At 37.1% G+C, this 25,797-nt stretch overlaps 1 protein-coding gene across 9 annotated transcripts in view; it reads right to left on the reverse strand.

Annotated features, from left to right (window-relative positions):
* Positions 1 to 1,125: 1,125 nt before the first annotated feature.
* LOC142334791 (TNF receptor-associated factor 1-like) overlaps positions 1,126 to 25,797 on the reverse strand; it is a 35,219-nt gene continuing 10,547 nt past the window's right edge. For all 9 annotated transcript variants that reach the window (XM_075383092.1, XM_075383090.1, XM_075383085.1 and 6 more), the window contains exons 5-8: positions 24,368 to 24,601; positions 18,785 to 18,917; positions 4,395 to 4,638; positions 1,126 to 1,569 (exon numbers count right to left, since the gene is read on the reverse strand). In XM_075383092.1, the coding sequence (XP_075239207.1) occupies positions 1,278 to 1,569; positions 4,395 to 4,638; positions 18,785 to 18,917; positions 24,368 to 24,601 (903 nt within the window). In that variant the 3' untranslated portion in view covers positions 1,126 to 1,277. The remainder of the gene's footprint in view (positions 1,570 to 4,394; positions 4,639 to 18,784; positions 18,918 to 24,367; positions 24,602 to 25,797) is intronic.

Consider the following 25,797-nt stretch of genomic DNA (forward strand, 5'->3'; position numbering starts at 1 on the left):
GTGGATTAATGTTGAAGGTGGTGTTGTGAGGGGTCAACCCCTAAGAATCACCCTTCACACCATAAGCAAAAGTCTCCCAAACAGTTGCTGCGAATCGCATAATTGGCGACTAGTGAGCTGAAAGGCTATGAGAGCATTTAAAGCTCACTGGGCGCTACCTGACGAAAAATCGGTCAAGCAACAAACCGCATAAACATAGACGGCAGATTGCCGGAATAGCTGCGAAAGAATAGACCTGCGTGCCATATAATAGAGATAGAAACAGATACAGATCTAAATTGAAAAATCGACTCCGCTCAAAAAAACTAGGTAAAAAACATTCAGCGATAGATTAATAAAGCTTGTTAAAATTCATTCCGCAGAAGCCTCTTATTAGGGACCTTTACTGCACAAATGAGTTCCTTTGACCTTAAACAAATTCAAATTAAACTTAAGTTTTAAAGTGCAAAAGTCATTTTATTGAGTGAGGTAAGTCACGTATGATCAAAATCTAATCACGCAAATAACCTAAAAACTTTTGCTAAAGCGAGTGAGAAATGACGTCACGCGCGCAAATGCCGTTAATGAGAGGAAGAAGTCATTCAGAAAATTTGACTTTTCAGCTTAGCTGTGTGAACAAATGTAAAACAAAAAAAGAGCGTCAGACGACAAAACAAAAAAGAACCAAGAGCACCGCAATATAGCTTCGCTCAGCTTACAGCTTCGCAGCTATAAAAAACAGGATTAATATAATTGCTACAAACTTCGTTTGAGGGCAATTAACTATAATTCCAATTAACCAGTAATTTTTTTGCTCAGAATAAAAATCAACCCAAACAAAGGATGGATTCTATTAGAAAACAAATTCAACATAATTGTCAGAGCTAAAAAATTTTGAACTGTCTCAGAAACCATACTCCACTACTGTAAGAAGTTTTAAACATTTCGTTATCTATCATTTGGAACCCTTTCACGGCGATACATTATGCTTAATTAAGTACTCAATTTATTCTAACATTTTCACACTTCGGGATTTATCAAAGCATCTTTTTTGCTACTCAGACAAAAATGAACAAAACATTAATCTTCTGCCAAAATAGCTACAAACGTTGTTTTAGAAATTGAAAACAGTAATTAACGCAAAACTCGAGATATGTAATATGTATTATCAGGCAAAATAGCGCGTTGAATGAATAACAACCAGAGATACAAAAAGACAACAAATTATAAAAAGTCAGAAGATAATTTTTTTCTATAAACAAGGAAACAAGGAAAACTAAACGCACAAAAACTATTTTCTAAGCGTTCTGCAGGATCTCGCAACCAACAAAAATGGTATCGTTGTCAAGGTACCGAGGTCCATCGGTGGGGCTATCGGGAATTTTGTTTATCAGTTCATGAGATAGTAACTGGGCAAGACCATTCTCCGGGGTGTACTCTTGCGTTCTACCAGGGCGTTGAAAGCAGGGCGAATTGTTGGTTCTGAACATCAGTTTATGGTGTTTCTTTTCTGGCCTCGCGCTCTGGTCAAAAACTCTGAATACAATGACTGCATGGAAAGGGTACTCAAGAATGTCGTCGTATTCTGACCTGAAATCAATCATTTCAGATGTTATAAACATGTACACATGCGAAAATATAAAGCCAACAGTGAAAAAATGTAAATTTGTCAAAATTACAACTTTTAAAAATGCGATAAGAAAGAACGGAGTTATGACATTCGTGCACAAATTAAGCAATGGCTGCATAAGACAAGCCAATCAAAGATCTTGCAAACAAACGCTCTCTATATGTTACAATTAAGAGCCACAAAGTTAGGTTCTTAACAAAAAAGATATATTTTATCAATGAAAAATATAAAACACAGCTGTTAGAATGCCGAAAAACAGCCGTGATAGCTTCGTAGATCTGCCAAAAAATACCGAAAAGGAGAAATTGCTTTTTAGTATTTGCTGCGATGTTAAATTTGATCAAAAATCTGTATAACTTATTGCTGTTTCTATTAGCTCTTCTCAAATATCCAGTTAACACTCGATTAACTTTATCTTCTTTAATTAAAGAAAAGCCATTTTCATAGTGAGGAAAAACATTTTTTTTAATGTGAGGTCAGTCACGCGTTACCAAAAACAATCATGCGAATCAAGAAAATCCGCTCATTCAAGAGTTAAAGCGATGTCACTCACTCAATTCAATCGAAACACAGTCGGCAAATTGACGGAAAATAGCCACCGTTGACCCATTTGACACACTTTGTGATTAAAACAGAAAAAATTAAGACGTAGAAACTGAGAATTTTCTAATCGTCAAAGCGTTCTTATTTGGCGTTGAGTTTCAAATAGTTTCTAAAATAAAACTTATTTCAGCTTCTGAAATGAATTCTATTAGGCATAATTAGTTCTAGGTAGCCATAGCTTTAATGAACTTTGAGAACCTAATGCACCATGACTTAATGACCGGGCTTTATATGTTAATCGCATTTCTTCTGACTTTGCTGTTGACTCTGACCGTATTCACTACATTACGTAATTCAATACGTGAACGAATTTAAAATCCATTCCGTTGAAACAGTGAGTAAAGTAAGTCAGAAGTCAAGCATGAAAACCGTGACGTACGAAAAACGTGATCAAAAGACAAAGCGAATTAAAAAGAAGAGAGCGCCTAAATAATAGGCATTGAGGCTGACGGCGGTTATTAATTACATCATCAAGAGCACAAAGAGATTTCAAATGACGACGACGTCATATGATCGTAACAAAAGAACGATACAAAACATAATCGACTAACGTCGGGCGAATTGCTCTCAAACGACGGCGAGCAATTGGCTTCGTCAGTAGCTCGGCACGGTTTCGTGAGGCTAGCTTTAGCTTAGTGGAAGGGGCGTTAAGTGAGCGCAGCAGGCGGGGGGTGGGGGTGCACCGGGGGGCTGATGGGGTGGCAACAGTGGGGCGAGGGGCAACAGTGGGGTCAATCTCTCAGAACCACCCTTCGCACCATAAATATAAGTCTCAAATAAATATAAGTCTCATAAATATAAACAGATTCTGTGAATAGCATACCTGAAGACTAGTGAGCAGAAAAACTCTAAGAGAACTTAAGGACCGCTGAGCGCTACCTGGTTATCCCCTTTTTGAGGACAAAAAGTCAAATGCGTCAGCCGAAAAGCTGGTCAAGCGAAAAATCGCAAAAAGACCGACAGGACTCATATAATTGCTACAATCTTCGTTTGAGAGCAATTAAAAACATAGCAAGACAAGTCCCGGCCTACAACTGATAGAATTTTCATTGAATTAAATTTTCATCACTTATAATGGACTATGGATGGATTTGGAAGACAATTTAAAAACAACCCAATCAAAAATTTAACAAAGAGTAAAACGAAGTCAAATTGCAAGAAAACGAAAACAAAAAATCACCAGCAAGAAAACGAATTTTCGATAAATACCGTTTTCTCCCTCTACTTTAAAAGTAGCGTGCAGAACATTCACGCAGCAGACACAGTTGAATTTTCACTCCACTTCCTGTTTCGGTGTGACCAAAATCATAACTTCAGTTTGACTTTGAAAAACATGAAATTGCGCGAACAGACCTTGAAAAACAGCAGAAATCAAAACAAAAAGATAATGAAGAATTCTGAAAACGAATCAAAGAACTCTTTCTCCCAATAACCCTACAGCCTAAAAATCCCAAAATGGCTGAAAAAATTTAAATTTTCATAAAACACATCAATAATCAAAATCATGAAAGACAATAAAAAGTTGCGAATGGAAATGTTGACATAGCCTATTCGAATCTATGCTAAAAAATAGTTTAAAAAAACTTCTGGAAAAAGCCGCATTTCAACACATAATTTTGCACGCTTGCAGAAAATTGTATCACATCAATTTCTCGCTCCGTCAAAAACAGCAGTATATACGAAAAGAAATCTCTCTTCAAGTAAAAACGTAACCGACTAAACGTAAGAATTGCTCTCAAACGACTCGTGAGAGCTCTAATCAATTGCAGCCTGCTTCAGTCGGAGGGGGGAGCCTAAATGGAACTGAGAAGTTCAATAGTGGGCTTCCAATGTGAAAAATAGCACCAGATTCGGCGCACTTTTCATTTGACTTTTAGTATTACATTGCCGCCAATTGATTTCAGCTGCTTGAAATTGTGATTGAGAGAGTATTTTAGATCACGCGAAACGCTAAAAGTCAAGGGCGTAAAAGTCACTCGAAAGGTCAAAACTCAAGCGAAAAAATTTTGCAAAAAAAAGGCACAAACGTTTACAATGATTGCTATGAACTTCGTTCAAGAGCAATTAAACAGAAAACCATAATGCCTCTACGAGTCGTAAAAAAGACAGCGCCCAATGCAATTCAATTTTTAAATGAAAATGACTAGGGTGACCAAATAAATCTATGATGCAATCAGATAACCTGTAGCACTGTATGAACATGCTGAGAAAGTTGTTTTTCCCTTTTCCAGTTCCATTCAGGAAAACCCTGAGCCGGAACTCGTGCCCACTCGGAGTCTGGAAGTGCTGGGATACCATGGACATCTTCTCCACGTCTTCAGTACCCTTTTGGGCTCTGAGGGTTCTCGCGTAATCGTTGATACGCCAAGTGAACTTGCCATCTGTACGCATTCTGTGCTTCTTTTCAGTAATCTTCAGCTGCAGGTCTGGAACAAACTTAAGATTTAAGAGAGATTAATCGAACGTTCGCTACAAACTATACTCGACACAATTGCAGTTCATTTATCAACCGTTTTCTTGCTAATAGCAAAGCACATTGATGCAACATTTCGACAAACATGTAAAAAGGACCTTAACTTCTCATTCGACCTACGGAAACCCTTTTCATTCATTAATTTTGATTTTCCCTAAACTTGGATTTCCCTTAAGAAAATTGGAATTTTTCACAGGCAGGGCAGAAACAGAAATCCGTTTTTTCCCCAAAAAGTCACCGCAGTCAACGTTTCGACTTTTGGAAAATTTTGAAGAACCATATTCAATATGCATCCGGTATCATGTGCTCAAATATTATGTATTCGCTAGTGGTTGTTCATTTTGGTTGACAGCAATTCTAATTGATCAAATTGATTTGTTTACTCGGGTAAACTCTTTCAAATAACAACTTTTCTAGCAAGAACGAATACGTTGCTGAATTAACGATGGTTGTTCACAGCATTACAGCTTCAACATTTTAGCGAACGAAATTGTGCTGAGCACCTATTACAATTTAACGATTTTGCTGGTTTTTTTTATTATTCACTATTGGATAGCTTTAGCGGTTTGGATCTTCGAATGGGTGAGTCGACAATCACTTTCGACAACTGAAGATCTCCTCTGGTAAAAACTTTATTTCAGTAATACAACTGTTTATTAGCGAGCAACTATTTTGTCTGTTACAATTTTAATATCTTGTTATTTACATTCAAATATAGGCAAATATTAAACAGATTTTTCCAAAGTTGATTGGAATTCAGTAGTAAAGTTCAATTATGTAATAATGTGAACAAAATGATGACATAATAAGAGTTAGATAAATAACAGTAAAAGGTCAAAGTTTGAACTTGGGTTTGAGCTACGTCATACTCCCCTCCTCAGGGAGACTTCCGGGCTCGAAAAATTTCGGTATCCACCATTCAGCGACGAAGCTCAAATCCGTAAAAGAGTAGAAGTTTGCCACAGTTCCATACCAGTTAGAAAGAATACATGCGAGTATAAAAGAATAAATGATCGTCCAACAATAGTAGCATATGATAAGATCAGAAGAAATTGCTCCACTCCAACCGAATAATAGTTAATGAAGTGATCTGTCGCAGTATAGGAGTTTGGTAGTGCACATTATAAATTACAATACAACTGCACTAATTCAGAGATCAGTTTCAATGCGTTGAGAACAAGTTTGTGAGAGACATGGGTCTGAATTTGATTCTACGGTTTTGTTCAACGTAGATAATGATGTGCATGAGCGAGATTTACTTCTCGGTCTAGTGGCTTCAGTCAGGATGTGATAGTTCTCTTTCCATTTTTGTGGAATGGCATCAGCAGTAATGTTGTCCTTCACACTTATGACTGGTTTGACAGCAATGTCATCATTTTGTGATTTGAGGAATGAAGGAACAAATTTACGAATGATCTTAAATCTGTGATAAAGATAGAGAAACAAAATGTGTAAAATGATGTTCCCAATGAAAACAATAACTGTAAGCGACAAAGACATCTTTAATGGGACTTATTCTTTGAATTCAGACACCAGTGTAGGCTTTAACGTTCTCATATCAGCAGTGATTGGTCTCGCAATCTGAATTAAGTCATCACTTGACTTTATTTTTGGGCTTCGAATCAGCTCTGCTCTCACTTTTCTCAGAACAATTATTTGATAGTTGCATTCGACTGTTATAATCCATATCTTTTATCCCGGAATTATTCTGTTCCATGACTTATGTACAGAATCAAGACTGTACTCACGCATTTCATAAGAATCTGAAGCCGAATAGATTAGCCAAATGCCGTATCCTAAATTGGCAGCATTCACTTGCGTAGGAAGGTAAAATACTTCCGTGTCGCAAGTCTCCGCTGCTTTTAGGGTCGAACTAACCAAGAGGGTTGCCAGGCAAGAAGGATGATTCGTTTGGGTAGCGATAGTCTCATGGCATATTCGGTATCTAGCTGACCTAGACATGCCTCAAACTGATCTTTTGAAAGTGTTACCGATTCCATTTGATCCTCTGATATGGCAAGATAGGGCGCTTCTATGACCCATCGGGTTGCCATACGAGGTTCTGGCTGGGCATCGGAACTATTTGCGCCTGGTACGTAGAAAAAACATTTTGTCGCGAGGCCAACGGAATGGCAAGTGTAAGAACTAGTCCTTCATCCAAAGTCACGACATCTCGAAGAAATTTTGCGTCATAATGTGATAAATCTGTTGGCGGTATGGCTAAGGGCAATCTGCTACCACCTAAAGACTGGTCAGCAGCGACAGATTTCAGTATAGCAAGTAGAGACTCCTTGGGTACCAAGGACATTGGTAAATGTTGTTGTAGTAACGTTGGGATGGCATTTAGGACATTCATCCGATCCGTATAGAGAGCTGTTCTATAGCTTTTGACGTCCGCATATAGCACTGAGAGAAGAGAAGCTGCTGTGTCGAAGTTGAAATTGAGCTGTTGGTTCGAGAACAGCATTTGGGTGCAGTCTCGTAGAACGTGAAAGTTGCCCTCGAAAACGTTAAATTGTTCCTCTATAATAGACCAATTTTTGTTCTGTGTCTCTGTCATCTGCTTTTGTGTCTCTCTAATCTCTTTCAATTCATTCCCAACTAAGAAAAACTTTTCATCAGTTGCAGTTTATCTGCATTACGTAGTCCGTCAGTGATGAAGTGAAACCGTATAGTCGATCAATATTAGCTGCATTCTCTTTAGCTCTGTCCTGGCATGATCCAAAAATGCCAGAGAGACCGCATCCGCCTCCATTTCCCATGAGGACACCAGAACCAAAGAGCCCTATTCCAGCCATAGCAGCGACTGCGACATGTGCTCCTCGTTTAACTCGGTTGTTTGTTCCTCTGATTTCATCACTGTTTTGGAGAAAGGTTGAAGTTTCGTTTCGAATGAGTTGAACATCCAGACGCGACTTATTGACTTCTTTCTCTATCTTTGACATGATCCAATTAACATTGAAAGATGAGGCATTTCCATTAAAACTAGATGAGAAATCAAGTGGGCAGTGGATAGATGGTAATTTCCACATGTCATTTAGGCGTCTGAGTAATGTATTCAACTCTGGTTTTAAGGAAAAGTTGTACGATGGAAATGGAACCATGAATTGAACTGGTACGAACTTTTCGGCCAGAAGAATTTTCGTTTCTTCGTTGAAAATTATTCCTTTTTCGAGTACATCATCAAAGTTGCGCTCTTCTGCTGTTTGAGCGGTACGAATACAGAATAAGATGAAATTAAGCATTAACGTGGCAAACTTCATCTTTCTAAACATGTGAACAATTATGAGCTTGTGTTTAAGGAATGGAGTTTTATGGCAACTGTTACAGGTTTTAGTATGAGAACAAATATACGCATGTTTGTAAAACATTATTTTCAGTAAACAGTACCGCCTGTGGCATTAGGTGTAGGAGCTTTTAGGTGAGAGTCATGTATATTTGTAGTATAACAAATTCAGTTTAAATCTGTATCGCCGACTGTGGCGTTAGGTGTAAAAAATTATTTTGTTAGTTTGCTCCTTAATTTTGACAGTTCACACCTCGGTGCTCGGTTGTGAGTGGTGGAGGGACGTTACTTTTAATTGTGATAGTGTAATTGTTTTCTATTGTGCTTTTTATCAGGTAATAGTACAATAACTTGCTTCTTATGCTCAATTGTTGCAAAATTATGTGTGAGCCTCAATGGCTCGTAGTTTTTTGCCAAGGTTACTGTTTCCAAAGTGTCAAAAACGTGAAAATCTATTTCAGAGACGAAATGGATAGAACCCTTATGTTGAGGAGTATAAATTTTATCAAAAATGGCAAGAAGTTAGGAAAGGAGGCTGCCTTGACTTCGCAAGTGGACCGCGATTGTTGGGCGAAGCGGTTCAAGCGCTCTTATTTAAACAGTGAAGGCGCGTTAGAGAGTGGTGGGAAAAAAGTTGCAACCGTTAAGAGCGTTGCGGAAGTGCTCGATGTTGCACATGTTAAGAACGGCATTCACCATGACCAGATGAAACCAATGGTGACGGCCTTAACAGCGGCAGGCCTATTTCTTCCACCTTACACCGGAGGCCTTGAACAAGCAGTAAAAGAGTAAGTTTGTTGTGCTCCCTTGCTTTTTAGTGACAACTAGGTTAGGCGATTACTAAAATGCGGTGTCTAATGTTTGTAGATATAAACGATCTTGTCCAACTTGTTACAAGGATAATCATCGATACGATAAGTTCCTTGTGACGAGTTTGAGTACACGTCGGCGACAAGACCTTTGTACAGCGCTAGATTTAGAATGGACGGCAAATCTTAGCGGGCACACAACGGATCCCGTTGTACTGGGAACGCCAGATCTAGGTGTAAAGACAACAAAACTGGCCGATGAGTACGGCCTTTGTATGTTTGCCAGTGTTTACTATTTGCTAACTGGCGAGATATCAGGTAAGAACAGTCTCTCAGGTATTGTCTGACATCGTTGTGTGTTCCTATCGATCCCTTTTGTTTTTTGTTCTTAGAAACGAACGGTAAAGAAATGAAGAAAGCGAAGTGCTTTCGCTTGCGCCAAGTCATGCAAAATTTCAAGGCTTTCGAAGAATTGTGCCTTCATTGGCTTATCAGATCAATCCGTTCGAAATTCACGATTCAATGAACGGCACGGGACCTATGGGAGACCACTGGGTGATTGTTAAACGCAAACTTTCACAAAATTGCTTGGTCTAATTTTTTATCTTGGTCTCATTTAGTATTTGGCGTTGGCATATCTGATGGATGTAGACATCTGCGTCTACTTCGACTATGGCAACGATAATTCGGTCTGGGTCAGATACCATCATAGTCTAGATTCACAGAACAACCACTCAGCCTTGCTTCTAGTGAACAAGAACATACCAAGGAGAGGGTATCACTGCGAACCTTGAATTGATGTGCCAAATGCCGAGTTAGAAAAAAAAATCATCTTTTTCCATCTTTTTTTTGAAAATCAACCTTTTTTTCATCTCTTTTTTTTGTTTTTAGCGTTGACAATGAGTTCGATTCTCGCCTAGTAAACGGCGAAATAGGTCCTCGAGCTGCAAAAAGGCTGCGGACCGAAAAAGACTAAAAACTGGTTTAAACTTTTCAGAACTCATAAAAATTTCATTGTTGGCATTAATTTATTTCCAAGCAGTTGAATAAAGAAATGTTTGAAGCTCATTGGAAATTTGCGGTTACTGTAGTGTTTGACCGTAGTTATGAAATCTGATATTAATTAATTCAAATATTGTCATTTTTGAAAAAAAAATGTTATCTTTGTCATTTTCATGCAAAATCCGCCGTCTGGGGTAGGTTTGGAAAAAAGGCCAAAAGTTTGCAAAAAGAGCATTGTCAATAAGTCAGAGATGACCAGAAAGGATGTTTGTCCCCCCTTTTAGGGGTCTGGAACCAATTTTTGAAATAGAAAATTGACATTTTTGATTTTTCTTTTCGAGTTTGGTGACCTTAATTTTTTCGAAGTTTCTTGAAGTAAGAAAACAAGACGTCCATATGAAAAGTGCACCAATCGAAGCAACGAATGTGTTGCACTGTTTTGCACTTTCTTTTTCTACTGGAAAACCTTTTTTTTAAAAATGAAAATGTGTAATTCAATTGGTAAGGAAGCCAATTTTTGCAAAAATAATTTTGCAAACATGAGGCCAATGCAGTCCTGCAGAATAATCAGATTGCTGTACAGCAAGTTTTTTAATGTTTTTCTCTTTTATCTGATGTTTCAATGTAGATAAACATGCTGCTAGAAATGGGTAACTTGTTCGTTCGAATGCTGAATTTTTGTTTATCAAATTGAACACAGTCCGGTTTTTGATGTTGTCAAAAACAGAAATAACAGATCCTATTGAACACTGACTTGTTAGGTGATATAGGTTGCTGTGGTTTAAATTAATATTCATTTGCTTTAACTTGTCTAATAAATTATCTATAGATTTAGTTTGGACTACAGTGTCATCAAATTGTTCAATGCTTGATTTGTGATAAAAAAACTCTCAGATGACTTGCTTGTATATTACTGGAATTGGTTTGTTCTTTGGCTTTTCTGATTCTAGATCTGCAACCAACAGCTAGTTTTGTTATTGGTGAAACATCCTTTGATGACGTTGTTCTAGGAGTTGAAGTACTGGGTCCAGGTGCTTCAGTTTCACCTAATTGTTGATTTTTCACTTCTTTGCTTCTTTTGATGTCAAGTTTTGTCGCTCTTGATTCAGCTGCATCAGGATTTTTGATTAGACGTTCCATGTTTTTTATATACGACTGCTTAATATTACTTTGTTTTTCCCACTTTTTTAAATGCGAATGTGGAATCAACATCTTCCCGTCTATTGTACGAATCATGTGCGGGTGATCTTTAGAAACAGGTGGTGGAGAACGTGTTCCTTTTTTGAATTGTACTTTTCGTGATTGAGTCTTTGATTGTCTTTCCTTGTCTTCAAATAAATTGCGTCCTGCTTCACGCTTAATTGTTATTGGTGTTTCTGTTTGCTCGTACTCATTGGACTGTGACTCCTCTTGCGTATTGGCGGGCTCTGTCGTGGTTTGCTGTGGCTATCTGTCTAAATTTTGGCCGTTGAACTGTTCAAATTGTTCAGTTTCACTTTCATTATTTAGTTCTGGGAAAAATGGAAGTTCAGCAAAGTTGTCTACGACTTCGTCATTTTCTTCTATTGGAATGTTGGCCATCTGCTCTCCTTGTAGGTTGCCCGCGTCTTCTGCCGGTTGAAAAGGCTGAGCAGGGACATGGGGAACTATTGGAGCTACAACAGGTGCAGGCAGTGCTCCTGCTGCGGCTATTGGGAAAGAGTGCGACTGTTGCAGGTTGTTGCTCTGTTTGATCTTCTTGATTTTCTTGTGGCACGTCGTCAATAAAGTGGTGTTCAAGCAATTTTGGAATTTGTTCATCGAACACTTCTGGTTCTTGTCTGTTTTTTCCCAAAAGAGGATCAGGAACGAATTTGTCCGGATCAATGTCATCAAGATCTGATGGCTTCACGTTTGGTGTATAGGGTCTAAGTCTTATACGGTGTACACATTGTGTGAACAAAGTGCCAACCTTCCGAATCAGGTAGTTTGAATTTGTGAGTACTCTCTCAATTCGATACAACGGCAGCCAAACAGTCATTGATTTATATCCAAAGTCAGATTGATTCATGAGCTTTGGGTTACGTAGCAGGCAAAACGAATTAAGTGCTAGAGGGCTTGAAAGTGCTTTTTCGTCATAGTATGTTCGATACTTGTGATGAGCGTGTATTAAATTTGACTTATTCTCGGAGAATTTTTGCTGCATAGCATCTTGCAATTGGATAACAAAGTCAGATTTTGGATCAAGATTTTTCAAATTTTCAAAGGGTTTAATCGGTTCACGACCGTGAAAAATTGATGTGGGTGTGCAACCTATTGACGAATAATATGAGGTATTATGAATGTAGGTTGCTAGAGGCACATATTTGTGCCAGTTGGACCATTGTTCATTCGTATTGAGTTTAAGAATTCTTTTCAGCGCTCCGTGTGCTCTCTCAACAACACCTACAGATTGCGCGTGCTTAAGTGTGGCGTGTTTAAGCTTTACTTCAAGCAATTGTGCTAACTCGTGCATTAATCGGATACAAAACTACTGCCTAAGTCTGACAAAATTGTATGTGGTATATAACTGTGTTGGAAAAATATTGATGTGAGCTCTTGTGCTACTCTTTGTGCGCTTACATTAGTGAGTGGTACAGCAAAAAGGTATTTCGAAAAAACATCAATACCAGTCAAAGCATACTTATAAACAGTTCCACGAAGTGGACCGACTAGGTCGATTTGAAGCATGTCCCCGGGAAAGGACTGTAGTGATGATAAGGGTTGCAAAAATTTTTTAGCGCTTTATTGGAAAAGACTTTTGTCTGTATACATGTTAAGCAATTTTTGACAGCATTTAGAAGATATTCTGTCAATCCAGGAAAATAAAATCTTTTTCTGAACTCAAAGGCAGTTCTAACTACTCCTATGTGTCCAGCAATTTTCGAATTATGCAATCTATAGATTACATCTTTCCAAAGGTGTTTAGGCAGGCAGTACTCATTGTACAGAACTTTGCCAGTGTCATAAAAAAACTGTCGATACAGAACATCATTTTCAATTGTTAGTCTATTGAATTGCTTAGCGTATTTTTTGAGTGCGAATGATGCGTACTTGATATCCTCAACAGAGTATATAACTTCATCTAATGACTGCTCATGTTTAAGGTCGATAGGATTCAAGCGTTCAGTCAAGTCGTGCAAAAAATCGGCAGGATCATGCATCAAAACTGCATTGAGTTCTGGAATTTTTGGTTTCAAACGAATGAAAGTTTGTATTTCGTCGTCGGTTTTTGAACTTTGCTCCTCAATTTGTCTTGAAATTCCATCTGGTATTCCAGATTGCTTCAACTTATCAAGCATTTCAATGCTGCCGTTTGCTTTTTGTTCAAGTAAACACTCGATATTTGCCAATGAACTGAGTGATACGTCAGGCGTTTTGGCTGTTGACTCAATTTCTATCTCTCTAATTGGCATTCTATCCGTCAACTTTAGTTTCATTGTTTGCGATGGGTCAGTTTGCGACCTCGAAAGGAAATCGGCAGCGTAATTTGCTCTGCCAGGAATGTGAGCGATAACAAGGTTGTATGACAAAACACGGTCAAGAAAATTCCATAGCGACGGTGGAATACTTTTTGCTTGGAAAAATTGGGTTAAACTTTTGTTGTCAGTAAGGACTATTACAGCTTTTTCCGTACCCCAAAGATAATGAGAAAAATGCTCAAGGGTAAAATAAAGTGCAAGAAATTCCTTATAGTAGACTGAGAATTTAAGCTGAGCGTGTTTTGAACCAAACGCCACTGGCGCATAAGTTTTTCTGTTCTCATTTTTGTTGTTTTTAACATAATCCTCAATCATCAGTACAAAACCGTTGCCAAAATAACTGGCATCGCAGAGTAGAACATACTGCAATCCTGGTTTAGCTTATCTTAACGTTACATCAGTTGGTTTTACAAGATCGGTTTTGACTATTTCAAGATGTTTTTCGTGTTCCTCTGTTAAGACAGGTTTAATATCCTTTCTCAGTAGCTTGTAGAGGGGCATGAGTTTATCTCCCAAGTTGGGTATAAAATCACGCCAAAACTGGACAAAACCAACTAAACGCTTTACCTGTTTTGGTGTTCGGGGTAACTTGATTGTTTTGAGAAACTTTTCGATTCTTTTGGATTCTGGTTGTATACCTTCTGGTGTTATAAGTTTTCCAAGAAACTTGACTTTTTGCGTGGCAAATGTACATTTATTTGGTGAAAGTTTAAGACCTGATGTTCTTATGCATTAAAATATTTTTCTGAGACTTGGAATCAACTCATCAAAATTTTTTACTGATAAGTTTTACCTAAGTTGGACTGAAAGATCATCCGCCATTTGAACACAGTGGTATGCCTGCGAACAATCAAGTTTTGTAAATAAGGATTTTCCTGCAGAGTGATTTGAAGCATAGCTCATGTTTGAGATTGGAAAATTACTATTGATATAGTCATTTCTTAACAGATGATTGATACGCCTTAAGTCAATAAGAATTCTCAGTTTGCCAGAATCTTTGCGTTGCGCAAAAATTGGACTACTGTACTTTGAATGTGATAAGGTCGTGATCAAAATATAGTAGTGCATCAATGCAAGTTCTACTGTGAGCTCATCTCTCAGGTGTATTGGCGTTTGTGGACTTTGAACATAAACAGAAAGGTTATGCTCAGGTGTGAGTTTGATCTTTAACTCTGTGTTATAACCTACATCGAAACGGTGTTTAGCAAATATATCAGAAAATTCCACTAGTAACTTTTCTACCTGACATTTTTGCTCAAAGGTTAAAACAGAATTTTGCCAATCGAACTTTTCAAGAAAACGGTCACGATCTTTTGCGTTATTCTTGGGGTAAATTTTTTCAAGATTTTGAAAGTGCAGAATTTGATCATAAATATCACGCTGCAAAGGACACAATTTGCTGGGATTGTCACAGGTTTCAGGGGTCGGAAACCAAAGTTTTTCATATTCTGGTTTTGGTCTGGTTTGGTTCAGAGGCTGAAAGTTTTTGTTTGAACAAATTGATTACTTTCAGCTTCCAAGTTTTCATGGCTTCTTATTTTTTCCAAAGCAATAAGCTCGGGGTCTACATTAACTAGCCTTTCTGTTTGTTTTTCATTCAAAATTTCAAAAAAGGCGACTTTTGAATCAACACATAGGGTTATTTTGTGGTCAGTGATATTAAGTGCCGAAATGAAAACTCTACTTTTTTCATCTAATGTGCTCAAGGATGATGTTAGAGCTATTTCCGTTTCGTTTTCAAACTGAGTGCAAGGTATTATTACTCCACTGCAAATTTCTAAATTAGGAAAGCTCTTATCGAGGTAACATTCAAGCAATTGATGTGAATTGGGCTGTAGTTCGTGTTTTTTACTCAGTAATAGGGGAATTTTCTTCAGTTTTTTAGACGTTTGCCTCTTTTTATCTTTTGGCTTTATTTCATTAAGTTGTATTGTCATTTCAGGTAGTTTTAATAAATTATAAGCCGGACTAAGGTCGATAAAATTTTTCTTGAAGAAAGGGTTTCCTAAAATGACGGTATTCATTGTTGGAAGTACTAAAAAACTATCACTGAAATGATGATTGCCAATTGTAAATTTTACTTTGACTTGCTGTTTTTACTATAACTGGGGCACTTGAAGCTAACTTAACAGTGTTATAAGTTGGAGTTTCTACCTCAAAACAAATTTGTTTTTCCTCGAACTCATTTAATTGGGAGTTTCTACCTCAAAAAAAATTTGTTTTTCCTCGAACTCATTTAATAAGGATAATGGGATAGCGTTTGAGCAAGATCCTGAGTCAATTAAAGCTCTTCGGCGAAGACTATCATCAAATTTTATTCTAACATAGGAGAGAGTTTCTCCTTCTAGAGGGATTACTGCGCAAATATTATCCTCAATCTGCAAGTCTGGGTCTAGTGAAGTATTTACTTGTAAAGATTGATTTGATGAGCTGGTATCTGATGGAACTTGTGGCTTATCTAGTTTTTTGAAGACCGTTGGAACGGAAAATTTGTTCCACCTCTGCGTCTATGTGATCGCATTGAGCAATTAGTTGCCAAATGATTTGGATAACCGCAGATATGGCAAATGATTTGGGAATATTGAGTAACAGGAACATGTGTTTCCTCAATTGGTTGAAAAACTTGAACAACTGGTTGCTCATTACTTGCTGTTTGTTGTTCTTGGATCGGTTGAAAGTTTTGCGGCGTTGTCGGCGCAAACTGTGGAGCATTAGGAGTATATTGGAAATTATTTTGAGCAGGGAATGAGAACTGGTTGTTGAAGTTATTGAAACCTCTGTATCCTCTCGATCTGCCATAGCCTCGAAAATTTCCTCGACTTTGGTAGTTTGAGTTGTTATATGAACCTCTTTGTCCACGGTTTGAGCCTCTAAAACCATTTCCCCGGAACCGATTTCCGAAAATCTGACTTTGTGAAAATTTTTGCTCATCGAAACGTATATTTTGCTCCTCGACTTGCTTACTCAAAGCGCTCATTCTATTTTCCATAGATTCCTGCGTTTGGCTAAGTTTTGATAAAGCATTTATCAAATTATCTGAAATTGTTGGATTCACTTCGTTAAATGCTCCGTCAATATAGTCCTCTTTTTTGCATAGGTCGCGTATAGTCAATTGCTTTCTAGCCAAGAGGCATATATTCTCAACTGTTGTGTTGTCTGGTTGTTCCAACAATTTTGCTCTAAGCCAGCTAGGCATACATTTTTTGAAAACGCGCTTCGTCTGATTTTGTCTCTCTTGTTGTGCAAAACGTAAATTCTCATAATTTCTAGCATCTACGGCATCTTGAGCCGGCTGATCCGCTCCGGGTGGATACGCCTCGGTTATGGGATCAGGATAAGCTTTCAAAGTCATATTTTGCAAGGACACAAGAAAGTTTTCTGGTGAATCAGTTTTGGGGTCAAAACGAACGTTTTCTAACTTGATTACATGCAACTCTTGCAACTGTGGGTTGCAGAAATGGTTTCTTAACGCCGTTAAACTTAGGGCTAAATCATTGCGTGTCGCTTCTGGTAAAGTCTGGAAATATCTCAGAGCTGCATCTCTCAGATGCAATTGCAAAAAGTTAGCCTGTTGGGCTGCTGCTACTGCTGCAACTCCTATAATGCTTCTTAAAAGATGCTCAAACTCTCGAAAACTTTCTTTATCTGTACCACTGAACGGTTTTAAGGCAATGTTAGGTTGTGCCATTTTATGTGCTCTAAGTTTAAATGTTTAAGCTTTGTAGTGTAGTTGAGTTGGTTGAACAGTGGTTCAACTTGCCGAGGAATTCAGAATTTTTAGTGTAGTCTCTTGGCATGATGGCCTTCGACTTATTTAGATTTAAGATTAGAGTAAATGTAAAAATTTCAAGCTTGACTATTTCTGATAATTATATTTCCTTTCTGTGATCAATGTTTCAAATCAGTTTTGATGATTCAAATCAACAGAATGATATCAGGAACAGATTGTGGTGTGGCGTTATCATAAAAGCACTGTATTAATTCACTGCACAAAAGGTGAAATCTAACGAACCCTTGTAGTGACTAAGTTGTTGCATCTGCCTATCAGCGTTAGCTCTGGCCACAGGGATATTGGTCAAATGAAATCACAATTCCACCAAGCTGCAGTTCTCACTGTACTGATTTGAAACTGTACTGATTTGGATGGATACTGCTCGTGGTTCTGTTTTAGCCCTTCAATTCCGAAGTTGACAGTGGTGAGGATCTTCTCGAAGGTATTGCCTCACTATCCGGTCGATTGTCGTCCGTTCTGTCACCATATCATGTGCTCAAATATTAAGTATTCGCTAGTGGTTGTTCATTTTGGTTGAAAGCAATTCTAATTGATCAAATTGATTTGTTTACTCGGGTAAACTCTTTCAAATAACAACTTTTCTAGCAAGAACGAATACGTTGCTGAATTAACGATGGTTGTTCACAGCATTACAGCTTCAACATTTTAGCGAACGAAATTGTGCTGAGCACCTATTACAATTTAACGATTTTGCTGGGTTTTTTTTATTATTCACTATTGGATAGCTTTAGCGGTTTGGATCTTCGAATGGGTGAGTCGACAATCACTTTCGACAACTGAAGATCTCCTCTGGTAAAAACTTTATTTCAGTAATACAACTGTTTATTAGCGAGCAACTATTTTGTCTGCTACAATTTTAATATCTTGTTATTTACATTCAAATATAGGCAAATATTAAACAGATTTTTCCGAAGTTGATTGGAATTCAGTAGTAAAGTTCAATTATGTAATAATGTGAACAAAATGATGACATAATAAGAGTTAGTTAAATAACAGTAAAAGGTCAAAGTTTGAACTTGGGGTTGAGCTACGTCATATCCGGGCCATAGTTTTTTTGTCACAAATTTGAGTTACTCAAAAATTTGGGATCTAGAACCGCATAGAATACTTAATTTCTTTTTCGCATCTTTCGAAGTCAACCTTTTCACCTTTAGACATAATCAAAATACGTCCGGACCTTCATTATCATTGATTTTTTTTCTATTCATGAGACATGATTGTTTGAAATTGCACTGAGTTTACATATTGAATCCTAAATACTTTGTAAATTATTATAAATATCATTATTTCTGGATGCTCAGTTGGACATTTTGCAATGAGCCGTGGAGCAGAAAAAGGAACGTAATAATCGTGCCCATAATACGGTATACAAATCTTGTTCAAACAACACCCGATAACTCGAACAGTGTCTTAATTAGACATAATTCGGAATATATTAACATACGCAAAAATTGAAACAAGAGTTATTTTATTAAGCTTAAGTGCATGGCCTCAATAACATAATACGCCAGAGAGTGGAAATTGCAAATACAGAATACGTATTTTTTTCCATGAAATACTACAAAGGCAACGTTACAATCTTTGGGGCATATTTAGAGGTAAGATATTCAAAATTCATCCGGACCTTCATTACCAATTATTTCCACGAATTATTTCACTTTAAAAGCTAATTTTCCGGCTGTGGAATATTTAAAATTGATGAGTAGTACCCAGTATTCTCTTCTCGTATGTGTCTCTGTCTCTTGAGTTCTGCATCTTGTGCGCTTCAATTGTGGACTGGAGAAGTAACAGCTCATTGCACAGTACTGTCACAGCATCGTCCACTTCTTTCAACATCCCAGCCTGCATTCACAAAACATAAACGACTAAACGTCGGAAGAATTGCCCTTGAACGACTAGTGGGAGCTCTAATCAATTGCAGCCTGCTTCAGTCGGGGGGGGGGGGAGGCGGAGGGGGAGCCTAAATGGGACTGAGAAGTTCTATAGTGGGTTTCAAATAACCACATTAGAGGTTAACATATACCACTATTAAGATTTAAAGTAAAAGATGACACCAGTTTCGGCGCACTTTTCATTTGACTTTTAGTATTAAATTGCCGCCAATTGAGTTCAGCTGCTTGAAATTGTGATTGAGAGAGAATTTTAGATCACGCGAAATGCAAAAAGTCAAGGGCGTAAAAGTCACTCGAAAAGTCAAAATTGTCAAGCGAAAATTTTGAATAAAAAAACGACACACACGTTTACAATAATTGCTATGAACTACGTTCAAGAGCAATTAAACATTCTCATTTTTCATTAGTACTAATAACATACTTGGCAGATTGCCGCCATTGATTCCCATAAAACCGATTGGGATTAAAGAAACAGAAAATCATTTTAAAAAATGATTTTTGTACAAATACATTTTGAAAGAGCGATAAATTTTGATTGCAATTCGTCATTATGTATACTCCTATTTTAATGAGAGGATGCAGGGGCTAGCATCAATGCCAAACCGCATTAGCGATGTTAACTAAGATTTAAAAGAAGAAAGTTAAAGTACCGCGCATCTAAAATTGGCCATTATCGGTTTATCTCGTTTCAATTTCGATTGGCTGTTTCGATACTGATTCTTTTCACTTCCGATTGCATTGCTGAGTAAATGCTGTTGAAAAGCAATTTGAGCATAATGAGCGAAGAGTGAAACTAGCCTAGAGAAGTCAGAAACATTTTACGCAAAAGGTTGCACAAGCTGTGAACTAAGGCAAAGCGAACAAAATTTTGTTCGATGAAGTAAAAATGACATAGCAGGACAAGTCCTGTGGCACAATTCAAAAAATTTTTATTGACTAAACAAAAACTAGACCTAGATCGGACTATGCGTGAATTGGGAAAACCAATTCCCAAAAAATCAGACAAAAAAAACAAAAAAAAATGCTGCATGCGAACAAAAAACACTAGCGAGAAATGGACATTTGGTTCAAACAAAAAACTAGGCCTAAAACAAACTATGAATAGATTGGGAAAACCATTTAGAAAATCCGATCCAAAAAATTGAAGAAAACACAGTAAAAATCACAGTGAAATTGCCGCATGTGAACAAAAAACCACTAGCGAGAAAGCGAATTTTTGTTCAAACACCGATTTCTCACTCTACTTTAAAATATGAGAAAAAACTTCACGCCGCAAAACCACTCGCTTTTTCGCTCCACTTCCTGTTTCGGCGTGACCAAAATCTTTACTCCAATTTGACTTCAAAAATGAAAATAAGTGAACAGATCTTTAAAAAAACATAGCAGGACAAGTCCTGACGTACAATTCAACAAATTTTCACTGACTAAACAAAAAACTAGACCTAAAACGGACTATGATTGAATTGGCAAAACCATTTCTAAAACACAGATAAGAAATTTAAAAAAAAACAATCAATGTCAAAATACCGCATGCGAACAGAAAAACCACTAGCGAAAAATGGAAATTTGGTTCTAACAAAAAACTAGGCCTGGAATGAACTATCAATGGATAGGCAAAACGCTTTAGAAAAAAAATCGACCCAAAAAACCGAAAAAAAGTAAAAATCAGAGTGAAATTGACGCATGTGAACAAAACACCACTAGCGAGAAAGCGGATTTCTGTTCAAACACCGTTTTCTCTCTACTTTAAAATTAGAGTAAAAAAAGTCACGTCGCAAAACCACTTGCTTTTTCGCTTCACTTTCTGTTTCGGCGTGACCAAAATCACTACTCACATTTGACTTAAAAAATCATGAAAATGTCTGAACAGATCTTAAAAAAAGACAACGCTCCAATGCAATTCAAAATCTTTGAATTGTAAAAAACATACCAGGACAAATCCTGAAATAAATCAAAGAAAATCTGTTGACAAAACCGAAACAGTAGACTACGAATGCACTGCAGATGGATTAAAAAAACCATTTTGAAAAAAAAATCCCACCAAATCAATCGAAAAAAATTCGGTACAAAGTCAAATTGAAGCATGTGAAAAAAATGCCACAAGCCAGAAAGCCACTTTTTGCTATATCCCCGTTTTCTCGCTCTACTTTGAAATTAGAGTAAAGATGTTTCACGTCGCACAGCCACTCGCTTTTTCGCGCCACTCCCTGTTTCGGCGTGACCAAAATATTACTTTAATGTGACTTCAAAAATCTGGAAAATGTGAGAACAGATCTTAAAACATAACCAACTAACTTCAAAAAAACTGCCCTCGAACAAATGGTGGAGCGCGAATCGATTGCAGCCTGATTAAGGAAGCACATAATATCTTTTTAATAATTCTGCTGAGACAAAAACTAAGACCGAAGGCCGTATTCAAAAGTTCAAGATAATTCAAAAATTGGCATCAAAGTTTAAAAAAATTAGCAACAAACGAGGACGACTAAATAGTACGTTTTGCTGTATAAGAAGGCCGATGACATCTTTCAACAGTGCGACCAAGTAATGGCATCAGTGAGACTAACTGACCAAAATAATGAATACGGGTAAACTATTTCCGTTAGAAAAACATTAGGACCTGCCATTAGAAGAATAGAAGCCAAGACAACGAAAATACAAGAACGGTAAACACTAAACTAAGTAAAAATAAAAAAAGCACAGTTTGCAAGTCATAAAAACCAATAGCTATCAACAAAGAACTATCTAGGACCCAAAAAATTCGCCAGTCATAGTACCTCAATGGACTTGTTTGCAATAAAACTATGTGATCAGACACTAAAAATTCACAAACACAAGATATAGTTATACACAGCAGCAACCATCTCATTTTTAAGGACTTAGAAAGCCAATGAGGGTTATCTTTAAAATTTAATGACACCAAATTACAAGACAAAAATTAACATTAAACACGGAAAATTTACAATTCTTGAAAACAAGTAATGGTAAAGGTTATGAAACCAATACTATGAATTAAAACCATTTATTAATTTCAATTACGTCTCAAAATGACACTAATAACATTGTAATCGATGAAACTAATTGACAATGAAACCAAAAGAACAAAAAATAGCAAAAAATTATTATTAATTACTGAAAACAATTAATGTTGAAGTCATTAAAACTAAAAGTGAAAAGAAAAAGGTAACGGACTAACGTAGATCGAATTGTTCCGAAACGATCGGCGAGCGTTTAAGTTCTGGCTTAAGGATGCTAATAGCGTATAGCATGTGAGGTGAGCGAAGTGGGGATCAAGTCAAATTGCATCTGTACACCATTAGAACAGATTTTTAAACATTAGTAGCAGTCATAAAGAAATATTATGGGAAGCATGAGTCAGATTGTTTTAGGTAAAAGTTTTACGTATTTCTCACACCACTTTTAAAGCAGTTAGCAAAAATTTAAAGACTATAAAAGTACTCGTTTTTTTGCTCCCTTTACTACATAAGGGCAATTAAAAACATAGCTGACCAAAAACTTATTCACGTGAATGAACAAAACGCTCCATTACGATTCAAAAATGACATCACTCATTCAATTCGGTTGAAATTGCATGAACGAGCGAAAAAGCAGATTTCAAGTGATAGTGACGTCATATGGCCGTAATTAAAATCTTGACAAAATAAAAATTATAGCCGAACGATTTCCTGGACCAACTCGAAACGTCGTACTTTCCACGTCGGAAACCATAACTGCAACTGAATCGATTCACTTCTATCTGAAAACAATTAGATTGGCTCAAGATCTAACTAAAAGATGGCAAATAAATAAAACAAAGCACGTCATAAGGAGAAAAAACAGCATTCGACAACATTGAAGCAAGCAAACAACCAATGTCGACGTCAATCAGGAACGATACGAATATTCTGGACAGATTCAAAATCAAACGGAAAAATTGAAACAGAAAACTGAAAAACTTGAAACGCTTGAAATTGCGATTTTTCAAAATGAAAACATCATAAAACGTTGAAGAATAGCCAATATCTTTATAGACAGAAAGATGAGATCAAAAACTGAATGTTCAAAAATTTGTCTTAAAATGGCGGGTCTTTATAACAATAAATCTGAAATTGACTCTCGACTCGAAAAAAGTCCGGAAAAGCTTAAGCCATTTAGCATTCATAGACGCAACTGAATTGTTAACATTTGTTAACGAAAAAAATTTAACAACCCATTCAAGCAAAGCAAATGAAACAAAAGATCATGGCAACAACTCAGCCTCCTTATCTGTGAGAAGCAAAAGGAGGCCAAATGCTCGAATTAAAAGCTTACCGGACACATTAAAAAAGGTAAAAAAAAAGCATCCTTAAAAATTTGAAACCAAATTAAAAACAATTAAGTAGGAAAAACTGAGTCAAATGGACATAAAACGGTCAATTGACGACGGTCTATGCGGCCCATTCCCTCCAAAACAATGTTCAAACTCAAAAAGTCAATCACTCAAAGCATTGCATGAACAAAGGACTTCTCTCGCTCAGCAAAAACTAGTTCACACTGCAATCACTCACTTTCGGTTTCAGATCACAACGCCGCCTGAACAAATAGTACTTCCGGTAAAAAGAAAACTAAAAAAAACAATACTCCGCTTCGAGTCGTAAAAAACAAGAGCAGGCCATCAATAGCTATCGCTTTGCGGTATTAATCACTTATCCAAATGTGACCTCTTATTGACATCAAATAGTCGAATAATGTGTGAACAGATCAAAAAGGCAGCGAACCAATAATGAGACCAATAATAGCATCGCTATCGCTAGGGAGCCATTAAACAAGGATACAAAGAGCACATTCACTATCAAACACAATAGCTAATTGAGCAGCTACTCCGGTGAAATCGTGAAGTAAGTGTAATCCACACGGGGTAATGAAGAGCATGTTTAAACATAGGAAATGAAATCCACTTGCAAATTGGTGCGAATTTTCAATCAAAGTGTGGGTGCTAGGACAATAGGTCGAAAGACAACAGATCGAAAGCGAAAATTTGGACTATAGATCGAAAATTAAATTATTCAAGTTGCGTATTGGCCAATCAGATTAGAGCGCTCATTTATTATACAGCATATAAGATGTTCTATTGTGATATTTTGTTCAGTTGTGATAGATTCATATCAAATCCCACGGGCCGCTAAGGCATGGCCATGGCTCGCGAGGCATGGCCATAATGTGGTAATTATATTGCAGCTCGCAAATAATGCTTAATTTCAACCAATAAGAATAGAGATTAATTTTCGCTCTATTGTCCCAATTTTTGTGTTTTGGATCTGTTGTCTTTCGATCATTTGTCCGGTCACCAAAAGTGTGCGTACAAATTCAGTATGGCATCTGAACTGTAACGCAAGTATAGATCTAGAGCTCAATAAAGTGTACCTTGACTTTGCTGTTTCCCTCACTCTCCTGCTGTCTTCTCGATGATGATGGTGATGATGACCTATCCATTTGTACCTGTTGTGGCTGAGAATTTCCTGCTGAGGATGAAGCACCCGAGTTGCCATTTTGTTCACGCTCCATTTGCTTCACGCGTGCGTTGAGTTCGTTGAATTTTGAAGCAATTTGTCGCATCATAATCTCGTTCAAATTGGTCTTCTCTGTTAAGGCCTCAACCTGCAGTCAAAAATGCGGCGATCAGAAGGTTCTTTCCCCATTATAGCCCCTCCCCCCCCCCCAGCGCCCAATGGTCAAATAACCTACAGCCCCCCATCATGAGTATTATACCATATTGGGGGGGGGGTATATTTTAGTTTGTGGGGCTATAATGGGAAAGACCCGATTAGAATAGTGGTATTAGTTATACTGATATGCAAGCCATTAACTTTCTAATCATCATCAGCGACATGAAAAAAATCTAATCTTAATAAAGCAGCCTTATGATCTCATTACTAAAATGGAAAAGACTCAATATTTGATTCGTCCAATTGAACAAATATATTGATCTCCGTCAATGGCAGAGACATCAAATTACCGATAATTTTAAGTCACCGCCAGTATCATCAACAGTATTTAACTATCACCTAATTAGGGATATTTTAGATCGTCTACTGTTGCCAGAAAACAGCAGCGATTGCTTTGCAGACCTATAATATCAGAAAACGTATAGAAAAATATTTGATCATTATAAAATAGCTGTGAGGTCTTCGATTGTTCTAAAAGGCTTTGTATAACTTACCAATAGTTTCGGTAGGTTGCCATCAATTTGAGTGCGATATCCTTAACGGATCTTAATACCACAAATTAAACTGAGCAAATTTTTTTTACGAGAGTCATGAAGTCAAACGAGACCAATAAATTTCTAAAGCGAATGAGCAAAAACCGACTGCATAAAAATGACATAAAACTTAGTCGAAACATTGCCTGAAAGAATGAAAAGACTGCTGCAAAATGAAAAATAAAAACCAGGAGAAGGTTAAATTTTATGATTCAGACATAACATTGTTAAATGTATATAATTCTAAACTTTATCTTCACATCTTTAAGTATTGTTTTAAGACTTTGCAGATTCAGAAATATATACTTAAAAATATTCTACGAGGAAGTCCATCGATTCACAGGTATAAACAATTCAGCCCGACAAAATTTTAAAACTCTGCCTACTATTTTATGTTTACAAACGAAAAGGTTTGATTGCGCGAAAAATCCATTCAAAAATATTAAGGCTGCATAATTCATGTGAAACTGCAGTTCATTGAAGAACATGAACATGCTGTCGGAACATAAAATTGCAGTACAAAAACGTCATTTTGATGCATGATTCAAAACGTCAATTCCTTACATATTACTACATTTCTAAACTCTTTTTTTTT

The sequence above is a fragment of the Convolutriloba macropyga genome, chromosome 2 (genome assembly GCF_964194025.1).
Source record: "Convolutriloba macropyga chromosome 2, txConMacr16.3, whole genome shotgun sequence".
NCBI classification, from domain to species: Eukaryota; Metazoa; Xenacoelomorpha; order Acoela; family Convolutidae; genus Convolutriloba; species Convolutriloba macropyga.